This window comes from Pithys albifrons, chromosome 4 (genome assembly GCF_047495875.1).
Source record: "Pithys albifrons albifrons isolate INPA30051 chromosome 4, PitAlb_v1, whole genome shotgun sequence".
NCBI classification, from domain to species: Eukaryota; Metazoa; Chordata; class Aves; order Passeriformes; family Thamnophilidae; genus Pithys; species Pithys albifrons.
The window spans coordinates 49,106,031-49,118,616 of NC_092461.1; the positions used below are offsets into that span (position 1 = coordinate 49,106,031).

At 35.4% G+C, this 12,586-nt stretch overlaps 1 protein-coding gene across 1 annotated transcript in view; it reads left to right on the forward strand.

Annotated features, from left to right (window-relative positions):
- UBR5 (ubiquitin protein ligase E3 component n-recognin 5) overlaps positions 1 to 12,586 on the forward strand; it is an 81,936-nt gene that overhangs the window by 31,863 nt on the left and 37,487 nt on the right. The window contains exons 9-16 of the mRNA XM_071554055.1: positions 1,476 to 1,687; positions 5,018 to 5,134; positions 5,214 to 5,324; positions 6,054 to 6,208; positions 8,159 to 8,276; positions 9,101 to 9,285; positions 10,054 to 10,163; positions 11,753 to 11,865. Of these exons, the coding sequence (XP_071410156.1) occupies positions 1,476 to 1,687; positions 5,018 to 5,134; positions 5,214 to 5,324; positions 6,054 to 6,208; positions 8,159 to 8,276; positions 9,101 to 9,285; positions 10,054 to 10,163; positions 11,753 to 11,865 (1,121 nt within the window). The remainder of the gene's footprint in view (positions 1 to 1,475; positions 1,688 to 5,017; positions 5,135 to 5,213; positions 5,325 to 6,053; positions 6,209 to 8,158; positions 8,277 to 9,100; positions 9,286 to 10,053; positions 10,164 to 11,752; positions 11,866 to 12,586) is intronic.

The window sequence follows — 12,586 nt, forward strand, 5'->3', positions numbered from 1 at the left end:
CCATGACAGAAGTTACCTTTATAGAATCAGGAACTTTAGATACTAAAGAGGAAGAAGAAATCTAAATTTTACTTTTTGGAAGCATATTTATAGTTGGATAAGGAGAATTATTGGCAGCTGGTAAAAAACTCCTTGAGCAGTGTTAGAGTATTTTTTTTAGTGTGTTACACTTAAAAGATTTGTAACAGCCCCTGCAGCAATTTCCTATCTTTTTGAAGCTGTTGCGCAAATGCCTGGAGTATTTCCAAACTGTTATCCCAACCTCTGCTGTGATTGTTTGTTTAGTACAGCTTTGTTACCTTTCATGAACGTGTTTTAGTATATATTAATTGCTGAACTTGTAACTTCCTGTTACAAAATCACTCATCAGGAGTCAATGTGATGTTTGCTAGAAAATAAGTACAATAAGTATAATACTTTATAGAAGCTGTCATGTTTGGCTTATGCAAAAACTTTCCCATTTGTCTAATACAGCAAAAGACCCAAGACTTGGCGTAATTCATTGACACTGATACAATAATGCAGACATCTCATACACGTAATTCCAGTTGATTTTTGTGAGCATAAGTGAGGTACTTCGTAGGTTAAATGCATTTATGTGCATGTGCAAATATTCAGCATCTGACGTAACTCCTCCTAAATTACTCCTTTTTTTCCTTTCCTAAGGTTATTCTATATAAGATGTTGCCATGAATTTTATAATCCTTATTTTCCATGCATTGTTGACTCTTGGAAAGTTAGTTTGATTACCTGATTTAAAAAATTTTTCTGCATGAGTGAACTGCAGAGTTCTGGCTTTAGACAGTTTGTAGGCCAATTGGAGGGGAAGCATTTTGGTAAGGAACAATTTCCTATGAGGATCTTTATAAAAACTTGTCTGACACTTGAAAAGTTTGCATTCGATCTACTCAAAGCAGATAGACATTAATTTAATAAATCTAGTTCTGTGGAATATTGCTTTAAACAAAGGCGGTTGGATTATCAAACATGTATATGAGAGCTTTTTTTAATGCTTGCTTTCTTTAACCTTTCCAAATTACTGTTTTTCTGGCAAAGTTGTTATGAAACTCTCTAATAAATACTCTTTTTTGGTTTGCATAAGAATATCTGACAGACTATATAGACCTAAAGGGTTTTTTTGTTATTGTTACTAAACTGATAAAACAGTACTACAAAACTGCAGATTGTACTAGAAAACTTTAAATTGCAATGTTAAAGGTATTTGGCCTCTTGTGATGTAATTGAAAATGCTCTGGCAGTTTTTTATTGGGCACAAAAGTAAAAGACTTCAGTTTAGTTTATTTTTGGTTTAGCACTTATAAAGTACATACGCTTGAAAGTATTGAATGTTGCATGTCAGGACTATATTTTTAATCTGTGTGAGTAGATTTAATTGCTGTTAGTTGCGTCCTAAAGGGTCTTTACTAGAGAGTGGCTTACTTTTATCCCACTGGTGTGACCCAATTGCATACCAGTTCTCCTTCTTCCCTTAGAGAGAGACTCTGAGCTGTTGCGTGAACGTGAGTCCGTTTTACGTTTGCGTGAACGGAGGTGGCTTGATGGAGCCTCATTTGATAATGAAAGAGGCTCTACAAGTAAGGAAGGGGAACCAAACCTGGACAAGAAGAATACACCTGTTCAAAGTCCCGTTTCTTTGGGAGAAGACTTGCAGTGGTGGCCAGATAAGGTATGGATTTATTTTTAGTCTTTTATTTGTGTGCTCTGCAGTAGATCTGTTTATTTTTTCCAAATAAATACTGTGTGTTTCCTTTTTGACTGACATCTCAGTTTATGTGAGATAATGTAATAAAGTATATTCTTTATTATGCACTTAGTTAAATTCTATGTAATTATATTTGCACTCTTAGAAGCTACACTTCTCTTATTACTGTGTTAACTTTCTCCTCTGTTTTCAAGATACTGCTGTAGATCATAAGGTTTGGTTTTTTTCTTTTTTCTTTTATTTACTTGGGTGCTCAGAGCATTTCATAGGTAGGAACTCATGAAATGATTTAAGTTATCCTTCAAGGAAAACTTTTTTTGAGAAGCATTATGATTCCCAGAGATACTTTCAGTTTGTGTGGATTGGGCTTTTAAACGACAGTGGTGAAAGTTGACATTTATTTGCAGTTCTGTTTTGAATTGATCAATAACTTGTGTTGGTTGCTCCTTCAAAATCCTCCTTGGCTTTGTGTAACTGGTTTTCTTTGGAACCCTAATTCGATTTTCATGGCAAGAAGTAATTCCCACGTGAGAGATAAGTAGTAGGAACAGCAGCTCTACATTGCTAATTGGGTATCTGTAGCCATTGTCTTTATGGATTACCTAGATGCTCGGGGAAATGAATTTAAAAAAGCCAAACAAAATAAACCCCATACCAACAAACCAAACTGAAAAGCTTCCTAAGAGTGGAAATGATAATCTGTATTAATTAGAGTAAATTTTATGGACTTGGTCTAGTGTTCCCATTTCGGTCTGTCCACAGTATCATGAGGTTGCTGGTTTGATCTGTAATGCTTTCTCTTTCTGTGTGTGTGTTCATTTCAAAATAAATCTAGAGAGCCTGAAGAGGAAAGTGAATATAGAGACTTACTTCTGCTTACAGCAGCACGCCTTTAGCTGCTGTCATCTTCATCTGGGCATTCAAACTGAGAAATGAAGAGACTTAAAAAACATTTGTCTAATAGATGCTCTCTCTACCAGACATTTTATGTCTAAAGTGGTTTTTTGTTCATTGATTTGTTTTTGTTTGTTTGCTTCTTCCAGTAACATTGAGCTTGTGTGTCAGTGAGAATTTTGGTGTAGCTTTTGTCCCCCTTGCTTAGAATGAGAGAATCTAGCTTGGGTAGAGAGATATTTCAGGGGTTTAGCATCAAAGAATAAATGTAGTTTAGACTTGGAACACTGACTCATCTGCTGTGTTTTGGTAACATTTGGCCATTATTTCTGGTGTGGGATTTTTTTGTTTTACTATGATATCTAATTGCCTGTGCTATTTAAATATACTGAACTGCTTTCCAGATACCTGTTTGGATATGCACTCATATAAACCTGAGCTTCTAGTTAAATGAAGATGTCTTACTGGAAAGGCCTTCCACCTTTATCCAAAAGTAGTTAAACTGCTGGTATTTTGATGGAAGAGAGAAACATTTTGACTGGCAGGTCTCTCTACTGTTAAGCTTCTGGTACAAAACTGTTAGTTGATAAAAAGTTGTAAAATATGTTACCAGGATTAGAAATCATAATGCAAGTGTCTTGGAGCAAAAATTAATTGCTTTCCATACTTAAATCTGAGGCATTAGGCCAGATAACTTGCGAAGGTTCTTCTTTGCTGATGAAGTAGAGGCATCTCCTTAGATTAGAGTAGGTTCTGATGGCAGTTCTTTCTCAGAATATGCAATGTTTTATTTATATGCACGGCATCTACTGATCATGGCATGGATTAACATTCGTGTGCTGTGTTGGTAGATGCCCTCCAGAGCAAAATAGCTCTCTAATGATTTAACTAATTCCAGGGCCTGTTATCAGGGCATAAAAGAGAATTGCTTGTGATTGCTTCTGTGCTTTCCTGTTGCTGCATTTCTCTTTATTCCCAAAGACTGATGAATGTTTTGAGCTTTTGGTAAAAATGTTACTGAATCCTGTGTTATTCAAGGACACGTTCACACCTTTTGAAATGTTCACTTCTGGGTATGAAAACAGTAAAAAAACAGTGTCAGTCCAGATGTATGAAACTAAATATGTTTCCACTTTTAAACTTCTGTAGCAGGAAAAAAAAGACCCTTAATTTAGGGGACAGATGAATGTGCTGTTTGGTGGGACTTTTTTAATGACTGACAGAGTTCAACTTCCCCTCATGGCTGAAGTACTTAAATGTAGTATATTGTAATCTGAGAGAGGCAGTTAAAGTTATTGATCTGGGAGATAAACAGTCCTCTCTGTAGTGGTTATCATGTACCTGTCTTTTAGATTTGTAGCTGTAGAAGACAGCATTTGATTTTATACTAGTATTAGTGGGTTTTTCTTTTTGGTTTTTTTTTTATAAAGCTGTATTCTCCTGTAAGTGGAAGGAAGATTTTAGTTGTTACTAGTAAAGAACTTCAGAAAGAACATGTTTGTCCAATAGCTGCACTTGCTGAGGACCAACAAAACATTCAAATGTTTCTCAGTAAGCAGAATTAGATGTTTTGTGAAGTCACTTAATTACTCTGTAGTTCAAGATCCATTTCAACGCAATGGGGAACAGGAATTGGCAAAAATGAGATTATCACATTATGTAGTTGCTGCAACACTGATAGAGCCCAATCTGAGAGGGAGGGAAACAGACCTGTGAGGTTTGAGTAAGGTACAGGGTAGTAGAAAGATTCCATCCATGTGAGTTTTGGTAAAATGGTAAAAAGGAGAAAAGGACAAGGGGGGAATAACAAAACATTAATGTGACATATGTAGCATACTGATATTTTTAAACAACCTTCTTTACTACTACTTACTTTCAGAAGTGAAAGATAAGAGTTGTTTAATTGATGAGACAGTGAATTTCATAATTGATTTCTTGTGTAACTGAAAATACCTTCCTGAGTGTACTTAGCAATGGAATAGTGGAACTATGTTGCCTTTTTGCTAATTTTAAAAAAGGCAGAACATTTTTTTATTACCACAAGTCAAAGAGATCTTCTCAACTTTGATTTTATGAGCAGTGTTGTATTTGTAAAATACTGTGGAATCTCTTAATAAACAGTCCAAGTTAATTGCCAGGTATATGCTATTGCTAAACTTTAGGGAAATGCTACCTATTTCTTTCTTCCCTCACTTTGTCAGTTACAGTGGCTTTTGTGTGTGTGTGAGGGCATGCTGAGCTTCAGACAAGCTGGATATATCTTTATTTTAAGGTTCAACATTTATGGGTGCTCTGAAAAAAAAATTAAGAATTCCAAGTATATTTTTTGTCATTTATATGTTTTTGTATATGTATTTACACTATTGCTGTCTTAGACTTTGTATATTTCTGTGTTTGTAGGATGGAACAAAGTTTATTTGTATTGGAGCTCTCTATTCTGAGCTCGTGGCTGTGAGCAGTAAAGGAGAGCTCTATCAGTGGAAGTGGAGTGAATCTGAGCCTTACAGAAATGCACAGGTACTGTACAGCTTTAAATGCTTACCTTCAGAATGATTCATATGCTTTGTATATCTGAAATATTTCTTTGTTTCCTAAGAATCCCTCTCTGCATCATCCACGAGCCATGTTCCTGGGTTTAACAAATGAAAAGATAGTGCTCCTTTCTGCAAATAGTATTAGAGCAACTGTTGCCACGGAAAATAACAAGGTATGAGAAGTCTGCTGGTTGCTTAATTTGACAAATCTGGTTTTTTTTCAGTTACTTACAGTATACTATAGAGACGTTGATTCTTCAGCTTCATCTGTAGTAGGAAGTAATCAATTTGTTCATTCATTTGTTTTCCTCTCCAACTGATGTTTTGTAGAAATGCAAAAAGTTAAAAACAAAACCAACAAACTGTCAGATTTACAGCTGAAACAGTGAAAATACTTGATTTACCTAATTATCTAAAACACTTGACATTTTTCTGTTACAGTAGAAACTGACACTGATTTGAGAACAGAGAGGCTTGTTAATATTTTGTATAGATTTCCTAGAAAGACTAAGGGCATTGAAGCTTTTGGTGATGTAAAGTGCGTTACCAAAATACGCTTTTCTGCCCAGTTAAGAGTGAACTTAAAACTTCCTTGGTAAAGACACCAAGACATCCATATCCTTTATGACACCTTTTGCTGGGATGTTTTTTAACCTTTTTTGTTAATGTTGAGGACTTGAAATAGAGGGGAGGGAAATCATGAAAAGCTCTTCTTTGGGGAAAGAAAAGATGGTAGGGGAAAAATTGTTTAGTGTGAGCTTCTTTTTGTTTGGTTTTTGTTTTGTGATGGATTTTTTTTCTCCTTTCAAAACCAGTAAATATTACATTAAATGTTCAACTATGGTGCAACTTTTCCCCCCTCCCTTCTACCTTCTTTGTTCCTTTCTTCCCTTCTCCCTTAGGTTGCTACATGGGTAGATGAAACTTTAAGCTCTGTGGCTTCTAAATTAGAACACACTGCACAGACATACTCGGAGCTTCAGGGAGAGCGGATTGTTTCTTTACATTGTTGTGCTCTTTATACATGTGCTCAGCTAGAGAACAACTTGTACTGGTGGTAAGTAAATACTGTGTTTGTTTACAACAGTGTTGATCCTCTGGATGTCTTCTTGTCTTTAGTTCTGAGAAGCACTGAAAACCAACTGAACCCTTGTTCTGAGTTCTGTAACTCTGCACTCGAGCTTAGGTTCCCTTTTTGAAGTATATTTATTCTATTTTTGAATGCCTAAAGCTCTTGGATCCAATTATTATAACAACTTTAACAGAATAAGGTTATTCTTGTAGATGTGTGTAAATGCTTTAGCATTCAGATGTATCAGTACTGCACTGCATCAGAGAATAATCTTCTATATGCCCTTTGGGCCTTTCCAGATTATAAATAGGAACAAACTTAGCCACGTATGAGGTCGATGTTCTGCTGCCTGGCTCTATTAGAAAATTTCAACTGTTTGTTTGTAGTCCAAATCTTAAAGAAAGGAGAAATAGCATCTGATGCTCCCTCTGGAGTTGTTGAAATGTAACACTTTAAAACCAAATATGAAATAAATGTTAGTTAAAATATTTTAACTAACAATTGGATAATTAAGAAACCTATGTCAAAAACAAACAAAACCGAGCTAAAAACAAACCCTCGAAAATATTACTGCCCAAAGGGTTCTGAAATTAATTTCTAATTTGAGTGAACTCATGGAATAATACTAGTGCATTGTCAGCATGCATTATTCTTCAGTGTGTTAGGAGTCATCTCATTGTGTATCATGCCCAAAGTTCAAGTTGCTTTGAGGCATGGATGAGTTAAATACTTGAGGATGAGCTGGAAATCAGAGCATTGAAAATTAATCCTATGAAACAGCTTTCTCATTAAATTCTATTAACTCTGTAGAAAATATTTTTAAGTAGAATTGTGAGACGACTTGTAAACTTAAACACAGGCATATTTTATTATAACTTCCAGTCCCAGATCTCAGAATTACACCTCTCTGGGTTCTTGGCTCTTTCATTATGTCACAGCTGACATTCCACACTTAATTACTCTTAATGTAGTAACTGCTAAGCTGTAACTTCGGAGATGCCTGGCTTTTAGAACCTGCCATCTTTACTGTTTTAGAATAATTGGTGCAATATATAAAAAGACTTTTTACCATTTATATGTAGTCTTTATTTATTAACTAACGTGCCCTTTCTGGAAGGGGTTAAAAGTTGGCTGTGGTAAGTTTGTTGCCACCTGAATGTATACAGAAACTTCTGTTGCTATTGATACCCTTAGATACAGTGGTCTGTAGTACACTGAGACAGGATTTCAAATTCCAGCGTTGCACAGGACTGTGCTTTTCATGTTTTGCTTAAAATGAAGGAGCATGTTCAAATCAAAGCATCTAACTCTATAACCCACCTACTGAAACATGGAGTGTCAAAATAATAAGCATGCTTATCTGTGTACATATCGCTACTTTCAGCTAAATCTAGAGGACACAATTACAAAAGAAGTGTCCTTTTGTTTTTCCCCTCTTGCAGCAGAAATCTGTCATGAGAGTCTTAGACTCCTTTAGCCGTGTCCCCAGAGAGAAAGTGAGGCTTTTAAAATTTAGAAACAAAATAGTTTATCTTGTTCCCCAGCCATTGCAAATTCTGGAAGTTATCACTAGTTGTGGGAAAGATGCCATCAAGTTCAGAGAGACAACACACAACAGGAGAGTGGTGACTGGAACATACCACTTGTGACAGAGATCTTGCAGCATTTCAGACTGGAGGGAAAGCCGTTTGAAATAACTGGTGTGCTCTGCCTCTTCTTCTCCTAAAAAATTGGCCATTGAGATGAATGTGGAAAGTGGGGGTGAATACAGAAAAGGAAGACATTTCTACAGTGCTTTGAGATTTTGGAGAAGGTGGCAGAGACACGTGTATGTTTTATCACGATTGCATTAAGCAGAAGGAATAAACTGTTTGAAGTTATGAATAAAGCTTTTCTTTCATAGTCATTTTAAAAATAATATGCGTTTTTCCACAGGGGCGTAGTTCCTTTCAGCCAAAGGAAGAAAATGCTAGAAAAGGCCAGAGCAAAAAATAAAAAGCCGAAGTCTAGTGCTGGTATCTCGTCTATGCCAAACATAACCGTTGGAACCCAGGCAAGTGCAGCTGCACCAGCGGCATTTTTAATCTGCAGTGTGATGAGCTTACAACCTGCTCTTAAAAAAACCACAACAAAATTAATTAGGTTCTATTCTTGTTATGCACAAAATTGGTAGCCATCATATGGAATTAAAATAGTATGTTTTAATTAGCTGACTGTAAATGGATGTGTCCTGTTTGTGTTTTTATTGTTTTATAAATATGATTATTGCTGCACACAGGGAGGAACAAGCTGTACTCATCCAAAGCATTTCTATTTACCTTACCTACTGATTCTGTATTTTGAGTGAAAGTAACTACAGAATACAATTCTCGATGGAACATGTAGCTTTGTAAATGATTTGTCATTTTAGTGTCTGCAGTATTTGCTTCATTTATGCAGTGGGATAGACCTTTAGTTTGAAGCCTTTACCAAAAAGGCTTATTACTGATAAAGAGGTGTAGGATTCGATTCTTCTTGTGATTAGTACTAGAACTAATATGAGACAAAGCAGCTCCTTCTCAGGGAGAACATTTCTTTTGATTCCAAATACATTCTAATTGACACAGAGATGAGTCTCTGTTATTGGATTAATTGTTCCTTTTGTGGTTGAGTAACTCAATATATATTAAACAGTTGCACTGTTAAAGCTGTTGCTTTCAGCTGTGAATTACATGACAGCCTCTTTTTCTGTACATTATGCTGACTTTGCTCTTCACCTAATTCCATAAATATTCTATATTTTGACTACTACATAATGCCACCAAGAAAATGCATGCACATATTATTTCCATCAGTATAATCCATTGTTCTCATAGAAATAAATACTTGTGTCTGTAGGTGTGTTTAAGAAATAACCCCCTCTATCATGCTGGAGCAGTTGCTTTTTCAATCAGTGCTGGAATTCCTAAAGTGGGTGTATTAATGGAATCTGTTTGGAACATGAATGACAGCTGTCGATTTCAGCTTCGGTCCCCTGAGAGCTTGAAGAACATGGAGAAAGCCAGCAAAACTACTGAGGCAAAGTAAGTGTGGAGAACACACACATGCACATACACACAGAGCATTTATTTGATATTCTCTTGAATTGGTGAGTGGTTAATAATTGAAAAGAAGGAAGGTCAGGGTTTTATAATTTTGAAAATTTTGCCATCTTTGTAAGAGGCTGAGTTTCTTGTAAAATCTGCTAAGTGTGCAGAAATGCTCACTGCAGGGAATGTGTCTCAGCTGTGTGAAACCCCTGTGGACATGTGAAATGCAGAACGGATTTTAAATAGAGACTTGCCTACAGTATTTCACAAAGTTTTCAAGATTTTAAATTTTAATAGCTGAAAATGGAACCAGCTGTTTGCTGGCCCTTCATGAGATCAGCAAACCTGTTTTAGCCCCTCCATATTTAAAAAAAAAGGAGTTGACAATTGCCATTTAAATGTTTCTTAAAACAGATTTAAACAATTTCAAGTAAAACTTGAAAACGTTTAGCAGTTCTGGAGTTTCAGGTTACTGTATAAAGCTAATTATTCTTCCTGTCTTCAAATGAAGCTCATCATGTTTGTTTTCTGTAATAGTTTATCTATGCTTAGTTAATGTTAAAAAGCTAATCCCTGATTAAGCAACATTGCACTCTCCCCAACATCAAGATTATGGCCTTCTCAGGATGATTGTTTCCAAGTGTGGAATTGTTTCATTAAGGTATCATTAAAGGAATGTGGCTGGGACACACACTTTGTCCATTGCCGAGGGAAAGATTTCGCTGTTTTCTTTCTTCATTCTAAGTACTATTTTTATTCTAGACCTGAAAGCAAACAGGAACCAGTGAAAACTGAGATGGGTCCTCCACCATCCCCAGCTTCCACTTGTAGTGATGCATCTTCAATAGCAAGCAGTGCATCAATGCCATATAGTAAGTGATGTGTAGCTCAGAGTGACATGAAATGTTTGTATAGATGTTTCCATGAAAGTCAGTTCTACAGTGATTCTGTACTAATTTTAGAATCCTTCAGTCTTTCAGTCTCTACTGCAGTACAGATAAAGGCTTTTGTAATAGACTTTGGATAATCAGTGAATTGTGTTAGGTTTGAATATATTGGTATAAGCAGCGACTCCTTGCTGTACAGTGTATCTGTGCAAGTGTAATGGTTCTCAGAATCAAAGTATCTTTCAGGAGGTGAGAGGAAGTCTTAAGATAAAGTTGTTTATGTTTAATTGCAGTGTGATAATGAGTTTGTTTACAGCCCAGAAGTTGAACTTATTTTGGAAAACTCCTTTTCAGATTAAGCTGCTGTTGCACAGCTTGCCTTGCAGTTGAATTTCTATGTATAAAGCAGTAGATTGTCATCTATTACAAAAAAATGTCTAAAATTAGACATTCTTTAGTAACATACAAAAGCAGAGAAGTTTCATAATACAAATGTTGTTTAAAACCGTAAAAGGCTACATCAGAATTCATGTAACTGTACTCCATAAGCACTTTTTTCATGTCCGTTTGAACACATAAATTTATAAAGTATTAATTACAATGCCATCATTTGAAGACATTTTCTCTCTGCCTTTTTTTCTTCTAATTGTTCACGTACTGTGGTTTTAAGACATGTTCACCTAGAGACTCAACTGGCCTCATGCAGTGACTGAGAGTCTCATGTGCTCAGATCTTCAGTACTAATTAATTTTACTGTTAGTCTTTTACTATTCATTTCTTCTCTTTTACAGTTCATTCAACTGTAATTTATCACTGATGACAACTTTGCTGGGTATTTTGAAGTAGTGTTTGAAGTTAACTGTACAATTAGCTTAGAAGTTCTCTGCTTCTTCAAATATGTTGATAGTATTAATTACACTCTATACTCAATGCAGAAGATTAAAGGTTCTTGTCAGTGTTAATTTAGCCATGTTATATATTTAAATTTCATTTTGAGTGTACTACAGTTACTGTTCAGATAAAGTCTTTGCAGTGAATCTAACTATTGCAATTGCTGTTAACTATTTTCTGCCTCATTTGCTTTTCCTCTAGAAGTTTACCATAATCCATATGTGGTAGACAAGCAGACTTTTTGTAAAGTTGATAAAAAGCACTGCAGCAAGGCTGAATGAAGGGTCTCACAGTGTTAAATGTTTTGCTTACAGTGTATGAGCCCTGCCAAAACAAAGCTTGTTTCTTGTTTTTTAATTTGATTGTATTCTAATTACTGTATTATTTAAGATTTAAAAATTAAAAAAATATTATATTCTAGTTACTTTGCTTAAATTTTCTCAATAACTGCTTTGTGTCTCATGTAGGCTTTATTAGTACTAAATGCATAGAAAAGCATGAAAATTATATGATACACTGTTAGGTATCTCTTGACTCTTAAAGTTATATTCTTGTTAACCTCTTGTTAATTTCTAAATTTGACTGTTGATAATCTTTTTGTGGGAAAGGTTTGGTATTCACTGAACATTGCATTTTGATGCTTTAAGTAGTCTTTCTTTTTGGTAATAACTTTTTTGTCTCAGAGCGACGACGATCTACTCCTGCCCCAAAAGAGGAGGAGAAGGTGAATGAAGAGCAGTGGTCTCTGAGGGAAGTTGTGTTTGTGGAAGATGTTAAGAACGTTCCTGTTGGCAAGGTTTGTCTAAAATACACTGTCCCACTGTGTTTGGGGAGGAGAAAAAAGTTTTTTCTTTTAGATAAGCTAACTGTTCAAAGAATCATACTTTGGGTGAGGGGATGCTTAAGAGTATTTCTGATGAGTATGATTTGTTGTATTTTAATTTGTCCATAAAACAATGGTAATAATAGAGTGAATTTGTTATGAACAAAACATGCTGAATCTTAAAAAGTGACATTCTGAACAACAATATTAAGAAAAGCAGATATGGTTTTATCCAAAATACTATTTTTAGTGTATTGGGCAATACCTCCCCCATGTTCAGTGACACTGTGAAGAGTTTCACCTGTTGTGACTGACCCCCACATGCACATCGTGGAATGCTTGAGAGAATCTCATGTTCTGGCAACCAAAGGACAGGAGTATTTTGATTAGCAATTATATGCTTCATTAATATGACTATAAAAGTTACTTTATTTATTACTCTAGAAAATCTGTTTGTTTGGTCCTTGTAAATTTTTCATTTTCTCTGTAGTAAACCTTTGCTCTGACACAGAGTCCTATAGAGGAAAATACTTCATTTCTCCTTTGGCATTGTTGTGTGATGATGTGTAGCATTAGGTCCTCTAGATAGTTCTCTGGTATGATTTTCAAAAATAAGAGCAACAAGAAAGCCAATAAAGGTTTTCCACCAAAGAAAAAGATTGGATTGCTTTCTATTTGAGTCACAGAAAATTAA